The 19,185-nt window shown below is 43.5% G+C and overlaps 2 protein-coding genes across 4 annotated transcripts; both read left to right on the top strand.

Annotated features, from left to right (window-relative positions):
* Positions 1-304: 304 nt before the first annotated feature.
* Positions 305-5,814, top strand: LOC311500598 (uncharacterized protein). 3 transcript variants are annotated; one of them, XM_084562100.1, is made up of 10 exons: positions 305-720; positions 1,316-1,451; positions 1,564-1,674; positions 1,755-1,887; positions 2,296-2,474; positions 2,641-2,714; positions 2,845-3,007; positions 3,094-3,176; positions 3,796-3,986; positions 4,316-5,814. In XM_084562100.1, exons 1-10 carry the CDS (start codon positions 600-602, stop codon positions 4,802-4,804), a joined length of 1,680 nt encoding a protein of 559 aa, XP_084418226.1. In that variant the 5' UTR covers positions 305-599; the 3' UTR covers positions 4,805-5,814. The 3 variants fall into 3 exon arrangements, with proteins under 3 accessions (XP_084418226.1, XP_084418228.1, XP_084418227.1); XM_084562102.1 differs by having other exon boundaries at positions 597-720; positions 1,548-1,674; positions 4,316-5,812; XM_084562101.1 differs by having other exon boundaries at positions 616-720; positions 1,045-1,451.
* Positions 5,815-5,996: 182 nt separating this feature from the next.
* arhgap22a (Rho GTPase activating protein 22a) lies at positions 5,997-19,179 on the top strand. The gene is made up of 10 exons (XM_084562099.1): positions 5,997-6,574; positions 13,647-13,843; positions 14,475-14,562; positions 16,234-16,362; positions 16,445-16,655; positions 16,755-16,887; positions 17,227-17,300; positions 17,638-17,759; positions 17,881-18,874; positions 18,959-19,179. Exons 1-10 carry the CDS (start codon positions 6,454-6,456, stop codon positions 19,176-19,178), a joined length of 2,289 nt encoding a protein of 762 aa, XP_084418225.1. The 5' UTR covers positions 5,997-6,453; the 3' UTR covers position 19,179.
* The last annotated feature ends 6 nt before the right edge of the window (positions 19,180-19,185 follow it).

The raw sequence follows: 19,185 nt of genomic DNA, 5'->3' as shown, positions 1-19,185 counted from the left end.
TAACCTTTTGGAGTTGACAACACGCGCAATGGTTACAGTTCCCCTCCGAGTTTCCACAACTGGACTCTCATTTCAGGTCGTGTCCCAAACGCATGTCATGTGTGAATACTCTGCAGGTCAAAGTCTCAATATATTATATTATATTATTATAGTACACCGCACTGCTAAATTATACATTGTCAGTTCTACAAGGGAAGACAAATTATTGCAATACATGACAGTTAGTTTCAAACATTTCTTGTCTATTCGGTGTCTACATTTCAAATACCTCTTTTAGAATGAAACCGTGTTTACCTCACTGCATTCACTAGCCTGACTATGACGCTGTTGAGTTTATACTGACCACGTGTTTAGCTGACGCGATGACATCACACTCCACCTGACCACATCCAACCAATGAGGCGTTCCGGGCGTGGCCTGCCTCAATCGGTTTAGCACAATGAAGGGTCCCCTTTACTTAGCGGCGAAAGATGATCTCCCTCCTCAGTTTACATTGTGATGTTGTAGCGACTCGTCCGAGCGGCTGATTCTGTTTCCGTTGCAGTTTTTCTCACGACTGGAAATAGTAGAAGGCCGCCTCCGTGCACACACACACCATAATGCATCCGATGCCTGTGTGCTCCGTTAGCGGTGGAGACATATTTGACTGTATACAGAGAGGAAATATTGAGCAGTGCATACACTTTGTTCAGAATGATCGATCGATCCTCAAGCAAAAAGGTAAGACTTCAAAGATGCAACTGTATATTCCGTGTTTGTCTTTTATTTATAGAGGCCACAGCTTCGTTCTTCGTTCCTGTCAGCAATACTTGGCCTGACGGTATTTCCTGATTTTTTATTTTTTTTTAATCAATAAGAGAGCTGCAAACAAGGCTTTTCTTTTTTCTTTTTTTTTTTTTTAAAGAGGACGATCCTTTTATACGCATGTCACATAAGTGTATTTAGAACAATCATATAGTCTGGCTAAATTTAACATATGTTTTATGAACCTGAATATTCTCCAGAGTCTTCTGATATCATGTCTGATTTTGTCACAATGCCAAGGGGGTTACCTGACCCTGCTGCAGCTCCTGTGTGAGATGCTCTGGCTCAGATCCTGTGATGGAGAGGTGGACAGATCCAGTGACAACACGGACACAAAGTCACATTGTGCAGATCGAAGCCCAACCTGCAACTCCAGCAGCTTTTAGCGATCAACAGGCTTACAGACTGTGCATTTGTGTCAGGGTTATGTTGTTAGTGTAACTGCAAATGAGTTTGAGGGTCAGCATCTTCAAACCTGACTGTGATGTGCATGTGTTTTGCCTTCATCCAGGCTGGGGTGGTTTCACCCCACTCCACTACGCTGCCCTCCACGGTAACCGCGCCCTGGTCGACCTTTTCCTTAGCTCTGGAGCTGATCCCAACATGACATGTGATGCGGGACAGACAGCCTTTCATTTTGCCTGCAGGTAGTTGCATATTTAGGTCACGCCTGGACTCTTGAAGTGATAGCGTGATGCCAACGGTATGAGTTTTGTTCTCTTCTTGATTCTGACTAATAACAGTTTGTACTCACATCAGGCAAGGGAACATCTACATCATACATCAAATGATGCAGTATGGAGCTGATTTGCGCCTCATAGATCTGCAAGGAAAGACATCACTGCATCATGCAGTTACTGGAGGCAGCATGTAAGTAGAGGAAACATCACACCACAAACTTAGTTGTCACACACTTTGTGCATGAACTAACTCTTGGTTATCTTCCCCAGTGTTGCAGTGCACTATCTGTGGGAAACAGGAATGTTCCGGTTCTCGGACACAGACATGTACCAGGTGACACCCCTTCACCTGGCCGCATCCACGGGAAACACAGAGGTGGTCCGATATTTGCTCAGAGAGCAGGTATGGTAATGTCTTTGCTAGGTCACTCAATCACAGGCTTTAGCTCAGTAAATATATTTGGAAGGCTAGCTAATGTTGCACCATTGAATGGGATTCAACACTTTACTCAACTGTAAGTTGACATTGTGTTGTTTCTCAAACCCAGACAATCACTGTATGATTAAGTCTCATTCCCAGTAATCATTCGCATACGACTATAGTTCACTGTAGTGTACACATCACAGCAAAAAGATGTTCTCTGGTCAACAACCCAAGAATTTACAAAGTAAAGTCCGGATCTTTTCTTGCACATGCAAAAAGATCAACTTAATTTCAAGATGCTATGTGAAACAATGGCCGATGCATCTTTTACGGGATGTGTGAGATGTTTCAGCTGCTGTGCCCCTCACCCTGCAGCTTGTGTTACAGAGGTGTGCCGTGGACGCAGTTGACCAGCAGGGAGCGACAGCACTTCACGTTGCAGCAGAGAGGGGTGGAGTGGAGGTGTGCTGGACACTGCTGCAGAGAGCAGGATGCAGGATGCTCCATCAGAAAAATCACAGCGGCCTCACTCCTCTGGATCTCAGCAAGCAGGGGAAAACGTTCAGGTGAATCTGCTGAATGTGCTCCAGGATTATCTGGAAAAGCACTGACTATCAGGCGACTGCTTGGGATTGTAACATGCCTTTAAAATATCTAGTATGTTTGCTTTTCCGGATTTTTTTTCTCTTGGGATTATGATGCTGATTAATACTTTGCTGTATTTTTTTCAAGACATCAGCAACTCACCAAACTACTGAGTCGGTACATTAATGAGCCAATACACCACAAGCCCAGAGAGTCTCATGGTAAATACTGCTCTGTTGTTTTCACCATCCATTTAGTAATAAAAGCAAGCATAGTGATACATGCTAATGAACAGTGATGCTGATAAAATGTTCTCATGCGCGTTGGTGCGTTTGTGTTGCCTGTCATCAGTTTTATACTACTGGACACTGTTTTTTCCAACTCTGAGTGGAGCGGCCATCCTGCTGATAGCAGCCATGTTGGGAGGCTATGGGGGGCTAATCTGTGGTTTGCTCTTCCCCTGGCTGGCCAGAAGCATTTTCACACAGTACCACCGCATGACCACATACCAAAGGTTTGACACCAAGTGGAGTACAGTCTATCAGTAATTTATCTGTTTGTTATAAACTTCTCTTGAAAAAGCATCTGTCTTATTTCTAGGTTGCCTAACCCGATCTATCTGGGAACTCTTCTGGCTGGTATGTTCCATTCCCTGCTCTGCTTCTATGGAAGAATAATGCCTAATATCCTTAACAGAGAGATAACACAGGAAACGTCTTTTTACTGCACATATTTCCTGATTATTTGGCCTTATTTCGGTGGCACACGCAGATAAGTACATACAAATCTTTGGTTGAGAGATTACATTGCCTTAACTGGTGTTTGATGACCAAATATTATGGTGCCACCCTCAGGTTAACCAAAATTTTAGTCTATGATGAAATGGGAAGCCATCTGGGAACTCAGTGGCAATCCTCTGATGACCATGTCCAACTAGCGGTAACTTAAGACCTGAGAATGGAGTGGAAGTTGAGAGATGAGCCCTACGACAGTTTACATTCAGTTAACAGTTCATGCCTGTTCATATGGGGGAACCTGTGGAGTCGTGGTAAGAGAAGCAGTCTTGGGACTGAAGGATCTCACCCCTAATTTGATCCCTGGTCACTGCACAATAAGAGGCCGCAGCTGGATGGGTCAAATGCAAGAAAATTATCTCCCCGTGAGGGATCAGTACAGTATAAATTGTTATTAAATGCAGTTATCTGTTTTTCGAGATTAAATGCAAGGGATTTACCATATGGCAAATGTAATCTAGGTGTTCTTGTATTAAAATTACTTCTGTACGTCCTTAACCTTGTGAACGTGTGTGGCCAACCAGTGCTCTGGCCCAGGTGGCCGTGTTCCACTTCTCCATACTGTTCGGCCTTTTCTGTAAGGTTCTGACTCAGGACCCTGGGGCACTGGACAAAGCAGATGCAGATCCTCGATTCTGCTGTATCGCTGACCTGGTGGAGAACAACCAGAGCCCTCACAGGTTCTGTCCATACTGTGAGGTAATACATTCATAGCTGTCACGGTTAAGAGAGTCACAGTGCTTTATATATATGCCCATATGCTTCAGACTTCCTGTTTAGATCTAGAAATGTACACACAGCCACAAATGTCTACATATAACCCGGCTTAGATCAAAGTTCTCACAGCAGCCTTGTACTCTATGTCAAATAATAAAGATTAAATATTTATTGTAAGACCCATAATGAAAGCAACATTTAAAAGAAGGTTGCACATTTTCCAGATGATTGTATGCTTTACACAAATTGTTGGGAAAACCTTGTCCTAGTATGTTGCTCTCTGTCCCACACTGTCTTTGTTTTCCTCATAGTTGTTTCAGCCTGACTACACTAAACACTGCAAGCTGTGCGACGTGTGCATTGAAGACTACGACCATCACTGCCTTTTCCTCAACCGGTGCGTTGGCCGAAGTAACCACCGCCTTTTCCTCTTCTTCATCCTCTCCATGGCGATTGCCCACCTTCTCTTCATTGCCATAGCAACAACTTACCTGTACAGCAAGATGCCCGCCGGCAGTCGCAGCCTGTCGTCGTGGCTCACGTTGGTCGGGGAGGAGTTCTGGGTTGTGGCCCTAATGGTCATGAACGCAATGACGCTCTTTTGGGAGGTGTGGCTTCTGATTGAGCAGTTCGATGCCGTCGCCACGGGAACCACCACCTACTTCAGACAGTGTGAAAACACGGCGCGACAGAGGTCACTGGGACAGCGATGGGCTACGGTGCTGTCGTTTCTGCTGGAGGGCCGAAGGCGGGTGGGCAGCGGACAAACACGAGAGGATAAAACTGCCATAGACATTTAAAACTGTCAGTGTGTCCCGTCACTCACATTCTCAGTTTACAGAGTCCTTGGTGTGCTTCAGTGAATTTTGTGATAATGTCCTCTTAAGATTCAGTTAATCTTAAATGCCACAAGACATCTTGCACTTGAATGTAAAATTCTGCTATATATTAATAGTATATTTTAATATTAAATAGGTTTTAGAGTAGATTATTCGTTGTCCATGATGGCAGATTTGTCCACAAAGTGGTTTGCAGGATAACTATCACTAAGAGTCTAAATGTTCACATAGTTTTAGAGAGAATACTTTTAAAAAACTGTGCTTTAATTGTTTGTTTACATACTTTAATGTGAAATACTGGATATATCTGAAACTGTTATCAGGGAGCACCTCTGATAACATACACTTGTTTTTTTTGTTTTTGTTTTTATTCCACATCAATATACTTTTTTTAATGTGAGTCTTATCCTTAAATAAAATGTTTGTCATGGTGTAAATCACACAGTAGACCAAGGATCACGTCCTGTGATTAGCTAGTGTTAATGGTTAACAAAGACGGGCACTGAAAAATTCAGTTCCTAGCGTAATGTCGTTGCCTCGCCAACCTGCTCCCAGTCATCTGTGCCATGACACTTCCTCTGCTCTCGCTAATGGGACATGTTCTTTTCATGCCTTCAATTACGCACACTCATTTCCTACGTGTCCCTCGGGACCATATTTCCAGATTATAGATGATGTATCCCACACCCCTCAGAGGCTGGTGGGCCTGGATTGTGTGAGCGCCTACGTCATGTGATATCAGTTGCCGTCTACTGCTTGTTGTGCATATGAAGTGGTTAAGTTGAGCACATCTAAGCCTGTGGAACTGAGTGCTTTCACTGTATTTCTCTGTCCTTGAATCATTGTATTTAACTGGCTGTCACCTGTCGATATCCCAATATATTTTATTAATGTACAGTATTTTATCAATGGTGACACCTTTTTATTTCAAAGATGATACCTTGTTTGTGCCATATTGTTTTTAACTTGTAGAAAAAGAAGTTTAATAAAGAAATACATTCCATTTCTTCCGTTTTATGTCGATGCAAAGAAACTTTGGACTTTGCAGAGTCAAAGCTTGTGACCCTCCCTCTTGATTTACACGGGCAAAGCACTAACTGACTGGGTTTTGCACTTTAGTAAGCAAGATAAATGTACAGCATTAACTTCTAAAGGAGAAACTCATAATATTTTTTTTTGACGCTGAAGTCAGCAGTTTTCACTTCTCCATCAAGACAGCTCACTTCCTGAGTGAGAGACAGACTTAAAATTCAGAGGAGGAGAGTGGCAGGAAAGCTTCCCACAGCTGGGTTTTATTTCTCTCTGAATCAGTACCTATCAGAGAAGTGGCTTAGGACTGTGCGGTGCTTGCTTGAGCTGCGCAGGGAGTCTGGCTCCAGCCCGAGAGTCGTCTGGTCTGCCCATACGAGATGACATGGCAAGTAATACTCGCATGACTGTCTCCATTTCCTTCTTTGTGTGAGAGTCTGTTCAGATCAGAATTCCTCAGGCATTTGTCATTGGTGTTTATGATGGCAACTATAGCAGTCCCTTCTCTGTGGGTATGCGAATGTCATTGGATTAGTTTACTGACGATTGTCTATTCAGTATTGTAGTTGTTTAGACCCCGAATGTGCCTCTGTGTGTATGTTGTGGCTCTAGAGATGGCCCCAGTGGAGAAGGACACCGTGTTGAGTATCATGAAACCATCCAGGACTCCTCAGATCAGTGACAATCCAAAGGAATTTACAGGTAAAGCTCAGATTTAATTTGTTTTCTAGTTGAGGTCGTATATATCAGCCATATGTAAAGCAAGGTGATTATTTATTGTGTCGCTTATTATTGAGCTGGGCTTATGGGTCTACAGTAGGGACGCACTGAAATCACTGTGTGTCAGACCCAGTGCAAGTAGCTGAATACTTGACCTAAAAATAAAGTTTTTAATCTTTAAATCAGAAGTTTCTTGCTTTCTGATTTTAGCATAATGAAACACAACATGATACTGTTGAATCATTGTTCATATTTTGTATTTTCTTCATCTTATTTAAATGTAACCAGTAATCTTTTTGTAGATTTCAAGACTACATAACACACAAACAGAAGCAGAACAGCTGAAATGGACACGTGTTGCGATTTGTGAGGACTAAGCCCTTTTCTGATGAGTTGGGAACAAGTTGTTTATGATGAAAAGAAGCTTCTCTGCATGATCAGCTTTGCTTGTGGCGCCGCTGAGCTAAACACTCTTTCACTTTCCACTCTGCTGTGTGATGATGCTGAGGGGTATCTGTGCGTGACATTTGGGTGAGAGGGGGAATTTTCCCTTTGTTAATCCCCGAGTAGTCCATAGGTTTGTCCCTTTGAGAAGCTGTGGTCTTTCGAGGCGTGTCTCTGATTGACTGGCATTACTCACTGGTGGCTGCTCAGCAAAGCAAACGCACGCTTATCTGCTATTTCAGCGAGCACAATGTCCAAACTGCTGGTGCATATTTTGCATAGCCGTTTGAAAGGTGTTTCCATCAGATCCTCCTGTCTGCCTTTGGCGACTCCAGTGTCGCCATCTGTTTGGCCTCTGTAGCTGTGATGATGTTGGGGAAAAAAAGGAATCTAAGAAGATAACATTAGAAGAGACAGAGTGGATGACTGTATTGCCTTCAATCACTAGAGTACAGCTGCAGTGCAGTGGAGTGAATTTTTCTGTGTCAGTGAAGCATTTTGTTGACAGCTGCAGTTAAGTTCACAGTTTTAAATGGCTCTGAAATGTTTGAAGCACCTTCACAGCAACAATCACATCTGATGCCAGAGTATCTCTGGAGCTCTCTCTGCTGGTTAATTCCTCAAAGGGAGCGTCCACCGGTGAGCAGTGAGATAGATGGTCATTGCTCTGACCCAAATATTCTCAGAACAACACTTCTGCTCAGTGAAAAACTGCAGCATGCAGTGCGTCTTCTAGGCGTGTGTAGGCTGCGGTGGAATGTTTAAAATGTCTCATCATTTTACGCCTGACTGCCACCACATCTGCAACATCTGCAGATCCGCTTCTCTGGTCCAAAAGACCCAGCTGGAGGGCGTGAGCGACACACGGCAGGCGTCCAGAATCACTCATCGTGTCTTGATGGTGTGTCTGAAGTTGTCCCGGAGCACAACGTGATCACAACTGTCCCACGTCTGAAGCACATCATCACAGAAAATAGCTTGATGAGTGTTGCTGTTGGTGTTTACACCGATGCTGTCTCTGCAGTACACATGCTGTGTTTCTCGACTAAAGAGGCGAGGTGACAAGAGCCTATGACATGTCTAATGTATTGGACCATCTGGTACTGGTATCAATGCTTCCACATGTATTCTACAGTATTTCTTCGTATGAGCTGTTTCTGTGTATCTATAATAATCACATTGACAAAAATATGGTACTCCAAAATGGCTTCTTTTTCAGGAAGTGTGCAGTTTCTACCATTTGCTATCACGTGATTATTATATGTGAGCTGAGAAAACTCAAACAGCTCTTCCCTGCAATAGTGTCTCCTGTCTCTCCAGCCTCTTGAGCTACAGCATGTGTCTGCTTTATCACATCCACTACAACCAGACTGACTAGGAACGAGAACAGCACACCCTTGAGTGTTGTGGCTTTAAACAGACACATTACAGTGACTGAGCAGTGTGGCATTCGCGCTCAGACTATAACTCTTACCCTGAAATGATTCAGGATACCAAATATGAGTGGAGTTCAAGTTTTGTCGGACTGTCCTCCCAAACATACATCTGCAATGGATTTTACAATTGGAAGCAAACGTTCAAGCACCCCTGGGCAAATTACATATTTTGTGGAAATAACAACAGCAAAACAACAACCTTGCAGCAGATTTTAAAAGTGAGTCTCTTCAAATGTTCATGTTGTGCTTATTTTGATTTCATGAACTTGAAATGGGACAAAAAAAATTGTAATTGTTACACGTGCAAACATTAGGGACCCAAATCATTCAGTACTCCACTAACACCCCTGTGGTGAGTATCACAAATGTTTCAAATGTTTTCAGCAGCAACCTAAAAAACTTTCTACACTTGATTTAATAATTTTCTCTCTCTCTCTTGCTCGCTAGTCAGTTTAAATTCTGACATATTTACCCTATTGTCAGTCACAGCATGTTCGGGCTCTGCCATATCTTGTCAGTGATGTTCACAAGTGATCGTGGGGGGTCATTCCAAAAGACTGAGGTAGTTCCTTGTGAGGTTTAAAGTCTGTTTTGGATTAATGTCCTGTTTCCGCATACTCCGAAGAAAATATTTGCAACCCCATGCTCAAGGTGTGTATTTCATGAACTATTACTGCTTCTACAGTATAAAACACAGCAAAGCATTATGTGCCGCACTGTTGGAACAATTCCCTGCCACTCCCACTGTGGCAGGTAATGACGGTTTGGCTTTTCTGCCGAACAGAGAGTTGTGTCTAAAGGGATTTATATTCTTTCAGATCTGGTCTTGACTTCCCCTTAACAGTTATTCCATGAGTTGTAAATTGAAAACTGAAAGTGTTTTGATGTCTTTTTATAGCCTCCACCTGGTCTGTGAGCATCATTTAGCTTCATTTTCAGATCCTCAGTCTGTTTCTTTGGGGACTTAACGTCATCAGCTGACAGTCCCTTGTGATGATTGACGAATTACACATAAAAGTGTGCCCAAACATTATTTTGTTATTGATTAGCACATAAATAAATTAAGACTAACTTTATTTTTTTTCCACTTTCCACCACTAAATATTAAATATTTGATTTCTCTGTAGGTATACAGTATAATGCCCTGTCCATAGTGGTGAGAATGGTGTCAGTTAGAGCCAATGTATTGATCTGAGGTTGTACCTCAGGTACAGATGAGACCATAATCAAATCTCCATGAGCGGCCGGAGGGATTGTGAAGACTGCGGGAACAGTGATATAAAGAAATGAGCTATAAACTAGAGGACACACAGCCAGACATATTTATAGACAGTGAGAAATTGATACTGAGAGTGTGCGGCAGAAGGCAGAGGGACAGAGAGAGAGAGAGAGTGAGAGTGGGCAGGGCTCTAGGTATGTGAGAACAACAGCACGCCGGGCCAGTGGGACAGAGAGGGGGAGTCAGACGAAAGGAAAGGGGGCAGGAAGAGGAGAGTGTGTGCTTAAGTGCCTGTAAGTGTGTGTATGCGCGCGTGTGTGTGTGAGTGTGAAAGCAGACCGACTCCAAGTGCAAGAGTGTGAGCAAGGGAGAGAGATGCTCGAAGAGGATGAGGAGTAGCAGGGCGAGGCAACAGCAAGCCGGCGATGAGAGTGTGTGTGTGTGTGTGTGTGTGTGTGTGTGTGAGGGATAGTGTGTTAAAACAGAGGGATGCAGTCATGTCTCTGTGAGAGGGAGCAGCACAGCAACGGTAACCATGCTGAGCCCCAAGATAAAACAGGCACGCCGGGGTAAGCACAGTCCCTCCTCCCCTTCTTTCCCCTGTGTGCTTCATTTCTCTTTTCTGTCTTCCCTAGCAGCCTCTTTCTTTTCCTCACTGTCTCTGCAGAGCTCCATCTGTCTGCTCGTCTTTGTCATAGTGTGTCATCAATAGTGCTGCCAGTGCTTTCACTGACATTAAGAGAGGTGTGACAGTGCCATGCTAGAGTAAAATCGGCACACCGGTGTCATTCTGTGTCCTAGTGACCAGCGGTTCTCTGAGTTATCCTGAATGATCTGAAGTACTGAGCCTTTAGCTTCTGTGTCTGGTGACAGTTAAACGGCTCTACTACAGGATGATGTAATCCGTCATTTCACCCTGAAGTGATCAACCATCCTCGTTCCTAGAAGACTGGTTTGATGCTGTGGGTTGTAGTAAACATGGCTGCCGGAAAGATGACTCCCCCTCCTGTGATACTCTGCATCCTGACATGTTCACACCTGAACACATGACTCCGTCTGTGTTTGCTCAAGGTTTAACCCCAGCTATTTGGTTGTGGGTCTGGCAGGTGGCAGATTCTAGCCGGGGAGGAACGCCTGACTCCCTACTCCCGTATCGCAACAGCTGACTGTCAAACATAGTTCCCCTAATGCAGGGTAAAATCCTTTTCTGACTGCTGAATTTGGGATACCGTGTATTTCATGCCTCTCACATGACTACGCGAAGATGAATATGGAAGCTGTAAATCACAAGAATAGCACTTTCCATTGAGGTTACTATGATGCAGAGTATAAATACTTGCTGTGCTCTTTTGTAGCAGGTGGTTTCTCGGTAACTGACTCCCGCTGTTTAAGGTTGGTTGGGGAGTTTTTGCCACTTTATTTAAGGAAAACTGATAATTAGTGTTTAAGTGGTATGTCCAAGCCGACAGCCAATACAGCTGAGCTTAATTTCACACTGAATGAAAATGGCAATAACAGACCAAAATACTGGCTCACGCCTTCTTCAAGAAGGCTTACATTTTTATGTCTTCAGGCAACGATGTTGCTTCATTTCTCCCCTGGCAGTTGCTGACTTATCCTAGAACAGCCGTAAAAACAAGATCATAAAAGATGATGGGAAGGAGAAGTGCCTCTTCTTTCTCCTTCACGGACACAGTTGGAGAGTGCGGTATCCACTTCGGTGTGCTTGCCACGTCTTGTGCGCTTGCCATCTCTCATTTGCTGTAATGGTATTCTCCTTTGATTAGATTCCCAGCTCTGCTCTCCTCTGACCCTTTTATGCAACATCATTCAAGCAGCATCACGGAGATGGAGCTCAGAAGATATCATGTCTGAATCCTAAGCAGTGAAGGAGTTGTACAGAGAGATGTTATTGGGACAACAGTAGCCAACAACGTATGAAATAGCAAATAGCAAAATCACTAGAAAGACATAATTTTGTTGTTTCTTCAACATTTCATTGATGAGACCTTGTGCAAACTATACAGCTCTATGTTAATTATAATTCATTCATTCATTCATTCATTCATCTTCTGTAACTGCTTGTCCTGTGAAGAGTCGCGGGGGGGGGGCCCTGGACAGGTCGTCAGTTATGAAAATCAATAAAAAATAGTACTTCGGTCTCATTTTTATGTTAATAATGAATCAATTATGTGTTGAAATTACACCAAAAGTTATTTCCTTGGTGCATTTATTCAAATACAGCATAGAAGTGTTTCCATTTTATGCTGGTTAACATGTTTTGCATCACTGCATTTCAGAGGGAAACCCTTTAATTTACACTTTATACTCAACTTCGATGGGACAGTCGTGGTAATTTTAGATTATGTATCGATAAGTTAAGTTGATTAGCTTCAAATGTGATGCATCCTGATAGACTAAACTATCCAACGGTGAATCATTTAAATCTGCTCGACTGCAACCAAACCTAACAGCAAAATGCGACAGTAATGCATAATTAATGCATTCACAATATAATGTAACAGTGTTTTCAGACACAATATGAAGTTTTACTTTAATGATCCAGCGGTGCAGCAAAGCACATTTACTCAAATAACAATAATAAAGTGCATACAGTATTTCAGACACAGGTAATACTGTTACGCCACCATTTATTTCTTTTATTTACAGATGAAGATTTCTTATATCAAAAGCATATGATCTGTTCATAAAATACCATGCACGGTTATATAAAATTACTCCAAAGTATGTAGCATAGTTCAAATGAATGCAAAAGTTTTACATAATTTAATATTTTATCTATTGTGATCTGTCTACTTTAACTTAAGTGAAGGATCTGAATATTTCTTCCCCTTACTGATAATTACCAGTAAGCTCGTAAGACAGCTCATTAGTAACATAAATGTTCTTGTCCATCATGTTCCTAATGGACATGCACTTTGAGCAGCATTATGTACCGATAAGATTTTACCCTTGTACACTAATAGTTCTTCGCTGGCAGTAGGTCAAAAAAAGAAAAAAAAGGAACAGTTCCTCCTTGAGGTTTTCTTTTTCTTTTGTAAGGATGTACAAAGACGTCAGTTTTTATTTATGGATCCAGCTCGGCCTGCGTCTGCCGTCAGTGTACAGTATTGTTAATGGCTGCTTCACTCTACAGTAGTCCTCTCCCTTCCCAGCAATCATGACTCTGCAAAGGAAGGACATCCAGAAAGGAGAGAAATAAAATGAAGAGTCCAGACACAGAGCTGATAAGTGAGAGTGAGAGAGAGAGGAAACAGGAGAGAGAAACTGAAACAGAGATTTCAGTCCAGCCAGCCTCTTACAGATACCTTCCCTGCTGTCCTCAGCAGAAAGCAAGACGCAATTAACAGAAAAAAAGACACCATTGATTTCTCTCTTCTCCCTCGCTCTCCCTTTCTCTCTGTTTACCTCCCTCCCGTTTCTCTCTCTCCTTGATTCCCCAGGGACCACTGTCGCTGTTTTTGCTCTATACCTTTGCCATACACATGCTAACGTATAATCCATACTTATAATCAGCCTGTCGCAGGTAAAGCATAGCCTGATCTGAAGCAAAGCACCTCTCTGCACAGTGACACGAAATTGGAAATAATATGTGTGGTGTTAATATCTGAAACATATAAGAAAATGCCCTGGGAGAGATGGATGGATTTCATCTAAAAGCAGGGTGTCTCTGCTGCAAAATGGAGGCCTTGCCTTGGTGGATTGATTTAAGAGGGAATCTGGATGCATGGTCTGTCAAGCTCTGTGAGCTCAGCTGTGCCCGAGGGAGGCTTCTGCAAATAACGATTGTGGATTGTCCTCTGGTTAATTTGTATACTAACAGCAAAACAGCAAAGGAAGAGATTCCCATAATGACATGTATCCTCCTGTCCATGTGTAACTCCTTGCCACGCCCCTTTTTTCTCACTTGATCTCAATGTGTGTGTCCTTGCAGCGCGATCCAAAAGCATGGTGCTCGGGGAGCTGTCGCGGCTCTCCAGGCCATGTTCTCCTCTGGATCAGGAGAAAGCGCTGAAGGCCGGCTGGCTGAAGAGACAGCGGAGCATCATGAAGAACTGGCAGCTGCGTTGGTTTGTCCTGAGGACCGAGGCTCTGTATTTCTACAAGGACCAGGATGAGAGCAAGGCACAGGTGTCTCAAAATAACACACATGCACAGGGTGATTAGCTGATGTCACCTGTTGGAAGGTCTCACTGCCGTGTGTCTGGGTTAATTCTGGTGCAAAGCCTTATACATAATTAAGCTTCATGAATTAATTAGTCAAATGTTCTCCGGCTCTGAAAATAACTTTTTCAGTCTCTCAAAAAAAAAATCCTATTTTTGGTGTCAGACTATGGCTGGATGTACTGTATATCCACTTTTCCTTCATAACAAAAATCACCATCCATTAAGACATACCCACACTCGCCATTAAAGCTGTAGTGTGCTGTTATTGCCCTGACACACACACTGATAATGTGGTAACTAGCCGCCCTGTGGTTCTGCTGTAAGCACTTAGTAGTTGACCTTTCACCCTCTCTGTGCTGGAAGAATCAGAAATGCGAGTGCGGTACACAAGCGAGCACCAGGGGGATAAGTAGATGAAGAGATGTTTCCCTGAGTCATCCCTCCCTCCATCATCATTGCCTCCCTCTGTTTGGACAAATGCCCAGCGTACTCAGAAGTCTACAACGATTTACATGCATTACACGTCCAAATCCGAACTCGCTGCCTGTCTGTGCGTTTGTCCGCCGCCTCACGCCGCCTCTCCCTTCTCCTGCAGGGGTGTATTCCTCTCCAAGGTTGCCAGGTCAATGAGGTGCCTGCCAATCAGGACGAGCCTGGTCGCCACCTTTTTGAAATTGTTCCAGGTGAGTTGGCACGGTGACAACTCTGTCGTGAAAGGATGCGAGTAAGTAAGTAAGCCATGTAAGTAAGTAGGTAAGCCACTGGACAATCTGTTCAGTACAGAGTGCCAAAATAAATAAATAAATAAATAAGACTGGAATCACCTCAGATTTAAATGAATGATCATGCTTACTTGCAAAAGGAAGTCGAACTATTCATATTTCCCAATGTTGCTTCATATTCTGGTCACAATCTAAATGCAGCAGGTCATGACCTCTGTGAAAACTGACTCAGAATCAGAAGCGATGAAATCAGCGGTTAGATCTATGTTTCAGGCCGTGAAACATGAAAGAAATAAGCAAAACAGAACCAGGCATCTGAGAGGTCAACTATAACTTCCTTTATTTCTGCTGTTGATAGCATTAGGCCGACATGATTATGATCTGTGGGGAGAATGAACAGCACAAGAAGAAAGATAGAAAGTTCTACCGCACAGTCTTAGCTTTCGGTTTTCTGAAGAAAAAAAATCACACACACAATTAGAATTAGATCCATGTCCCCATATTTAACAGTTAGCGCTGCCTCTGTGGAAATTTGCATCTTTAACCATGAATGTATTTAGTAAATATATATAATTTAAGTGATTATTTTGGATTCTTTAGTACTGTATAGATTTGTAGGTGCCTACTTTAAACGTGTGGTAATGGTGCCTGGCTCTTGCATGAATTTGGTATTATCAGAGTGCCCCTTTGTGATATTGCTTGATGGATAGAAATCCCAAAAACAAAGCCCTCAATCATTTGCATAATAGTGTGTTTTTTCACCTGAACCATTTCCACGTAAAATGCAATCATATATGATTGGAATGAGATATGCAAGTATTCTGCTTTCTTTTTATATGTGAGACAGAGTCCCTCAGTCTAGTGTCACTTTGAAGATGAAGTTTGTTATAGAAACAACTGTGCGAAAAGGCAAGGTGGAAAATGTCCTGGACAGAAAGAGAAAAAAGACAGAGTGAAAGGCATGGTGCAGTTGCTGGTGTCCCCAGGGAGCCGTGCTCTTTCTGGGTCGTTTCTCTCTCACACAACAGTCTATGCACCACAGTGCAGGATTCAGTGATGAATGCAGGTACTGATATGTAGCCTATAATGCAAGGAACATGGCAAAAAAATTTTATTTTATTTTTTTAATTTGCATTAGTTGAAAATGGAATAACATTAGATTCCTTTCATTGCTGAATTCGTATCCCTTTAAAGCTGAAATTGAGCCCTTCTCCCACCTCTTCAAAAGCAAATGATTACAAAGTCAAATGAAGGGAGTGAATTTCACAGTGTTATCAAAGCCGTGCTGAAATAAACCAAATGTCAGACCAAAATGTCAAACCGGGTGTTATCAAGCTGTGGGTACCTAGAGGAAGGAAAGGCAGAGCTGCATGGCTGAGTCTTTGTACTTCACAGGGGTGCTCAAGCTAATAAGGTTATCGAAAATACTGATACTGATATTTCTAATGGGTAGAGCTTCCTTGTTTAAAGATGATACAGTTATTCTGATAATACTTCTGCAAAGTACTTTGAAGAAGTGGTATTTGATGTGCATATATTTTAAACTCAGTGGTTTTGAGACATGCAAGTCATTTTTCTATATTGATCCGGTCGAAGTAATCAGAAAGTATTGAAACATGACTGTACTTTCAGGGGGTGCTGGAGAAAAGGATAGAACTGGTACAAGCCATGAATCAGTCCTGCTCATGGCCAGTTCTCAGAGTGACATGGAAGAATGGGTCAGAGCCATACGTAGAGCTATATGGGCTCCACTTGGTGGAGGTAAGATTCCTATTTATTGAGAAGACTTATTCCTCCTACACATAAGAAATGTCATATAATTTTCTGTGTTATACGGCTGCAGGTGTCTTTGGGCAGCACCTAGAGGAGACCATGTTGTATGAGGCCCAGTATGGTCCTCAGCGACCGGTCCCTGTGCTGGTCGAACAGTGTGTGTGCTTCATACGTGAGCATGGACTCAAGGAGGAGGGCCTCTTCAGGGCCCCCGGCCAGACCAATCATGTTCGAGAGCTGCAGGATGCCTTTGACCGTGGCGAGAAGCCAGTGTTTGACAGGTGAGGCAGCATTATGGGGGCATTTTATCTACAGCTGCATGCCAAGTCAAGGTATGTGAGGGCTGGTGTTCTATAACGTGCGCTTCCTTTCTCTTACAGTTCCACAGACGTCCACACAGTGGCATCACTGTTAAAGCTGTACATACGAGAGCTACCGGAGCCTATGATACCATTCTCCAAATACACACAGTTTCTGTCTTGTGCCCAGCTTCTTACCAAGGATAAAGAAGTGGTAAATAAATGATTAAGACCTTACACTGATCAGGCATACCATTATGACCACCTTCCTAATATTGTGTAGGTCTCAGTTGTGCCTCAAAAACAGTTTGGGCTCATCAGAGAATGTACATGGGTCTTCTGAGGGTGTCCTGTGGTGTCTGGTAACATAATGTTAGTGGGGGTCTTTGGGTCCTATGGGTTGAGGGGAGGGGCCTCTGTGGATCAGGCTTTATCAGTTTGGGGTCTAGTGAATTTGGAGTCAGTGGTCATAATGTTGTGGCTGATCAGTGTATATAGAAATTTTAAACTACGGTCTTGACAATAAACATGTCTTCTTCTTTTTTGTTTTAAGGGTATCATAGAGCTAGGCAAACAGGTGAAATCCCTTCCTCAGGTTAACTACAACCTCCTTAAATACATCTGCAAGTAAGTGGACCGTGTCTTGTTTGTGTTCCAAGTGTGACTGTGCCTGGTTTCGTTGTTGCTGTTTTCACAGTCATTTCGCTTCATCACAAAAGATTCGTCAGTCTGTCAAACCAGAGAAATAACGTTCGCTACACCCACATCCCCGTCATCTCGGGAAGCGACGTCGGCAACTGTGACTGTGCATAATTTAATATCTTCCTCTGCCTTCTGCATCTATATAAATATCACCAGCTGTGCCCACGCACCAGTGACAACCATGGCACAGCTCTGCCTTTCAGTGTTTTGAATGAAACATTTCACCAGATAAATACATTTTGCTTTGTTTCTGCCTGCTCAGGTTTCTGGACGAGGTTCAGTCTGAGTCGAATGAAAATAAGATGAGTGTTCAGAACCTGGCCACTGTGTTTGGACCCAACATCCTACGGCCTAGAGTGGAAGATCCAGTTACCATGATGGAGGGTTGCAAATTTTTGACAAAAACTTGTTTTTAAATCAATATGTACATCCAAAACATGTAAATTTCCATCCTCTGTCATGTATTTGTATATTTATGAGTTTGTGTGTTTGTGCTTCTACACAGGAAGTTCACAGGTGCAGTACCTGATGACTGTTCTTATCAGCGAACACTCCCGACTCTACCAACGTGAGGAGCCAGAACCTGGGAATAAGATTCCCCCGATCCAACGGTTCAAAGTGGAATGGCTTTCACAAGAAGACGCAGAACCCACACCGTCCTCAGGCACAAGATCCAAAACCCCTACAGAAAAACCCCAGTCTTCCACACCTCCTACCGATAGTACACCGAATGCTTCAAGCCCTGTTACATCAGAGAAAGGTGAGGATGGCTACAGTGAAGGGAAAGGCAGAGGCAAGGCAGAAGACAAAGTGGATGGAAAAGCAGATAGCAAAACTGAAGGTCAATGTGGAGATGAAGTAGCTGTTAGTCCCAGTAAACACTCTAAGGCTCTGCCCTCTTGGAGGAGTTCCTTCAAGGGCGGTGCAGCCCCTGGGGGCCCAAGGGGGAAAATAGGGGGGTCGGCAGGGGATGTGTCATCAGCTGGTGGGAGCAACTGGCTGATGAATGGCTTGTCGTCCCTCCGAGCACACAGGCGCACCACCTCATCTGGCGAAAGACTCAAAGACTCTTCTCTGTCACTAAAGGATTCAACTCTCTCCCTTAAAGAAACTCTTTCACTTAAAGACTCACAGAGAGACTCCGATGAAGACTCCTCTCGAACGCCCCTGTCGCACAGAGTCCTCCACCAGTCCCACAGAATGTCTGCCTATGACAATGTCGCCCCCTCCAGTCTAAGCCTGCCTGCTGACACCCCCTCCATCTGGACGTCCTTTGAGATCCCGTTATCTGAGCCAAACGGAAGTGATAAGGCAGTGAAATTAGAACAGGGTCCAGAGAGACCCACAGAGGTGAGGGACAGTACAAACACTTTGGATCACAGCGCAAGCGGCAACGAGGACGACATCACAGGAACAAGTGAAGATTTAACAAGCATGCTGACCCAACTCAAGCAGGAGCTGAAGCAACAGAGGACTAGTTACGAATCCTGCATTCGCAAGTAAGAATGAGTCACTTGACATTCAAATAACCAGTTTAAATCAACGTCAGGTGTTATTTATAATCTGTTCTTCTCTTGTTTGAGGTTGGAGGAGTCCTGCTCCAGGTACCAGTCCCAGGTTAACCGTTTGGAGGAGGAGCTCGACCAGGAGAAGAAGAAGTTTCACATGCTGGAGATCCGACTCAGGAACTCGGAGCGGGCACATCAAGATGCGGAAAATCGAAACATTCTCCTCCAGCAAGAGATGGAGGAATTCTTCAAAACCCTCGGAGATCTGACCACAGGTGCAACACGGACCAACTAGACCACCC

Source organism: Chelon labrosus (genome assembly GCF_963514085.1).
Source record: "Chelon labrosus genome assembly, chromosome: 15".
Lineage (NCBI taxonomy): Eukaryota > Metazoa > Chordata > Actinopteri > Mugiliformes > Mugilidae > Chelon > Chelon labrosus.
Note: the sequence above shows the minus strand (reverse complement) of the source record. Positions and strands in the feature narration are given on the sequence as shown.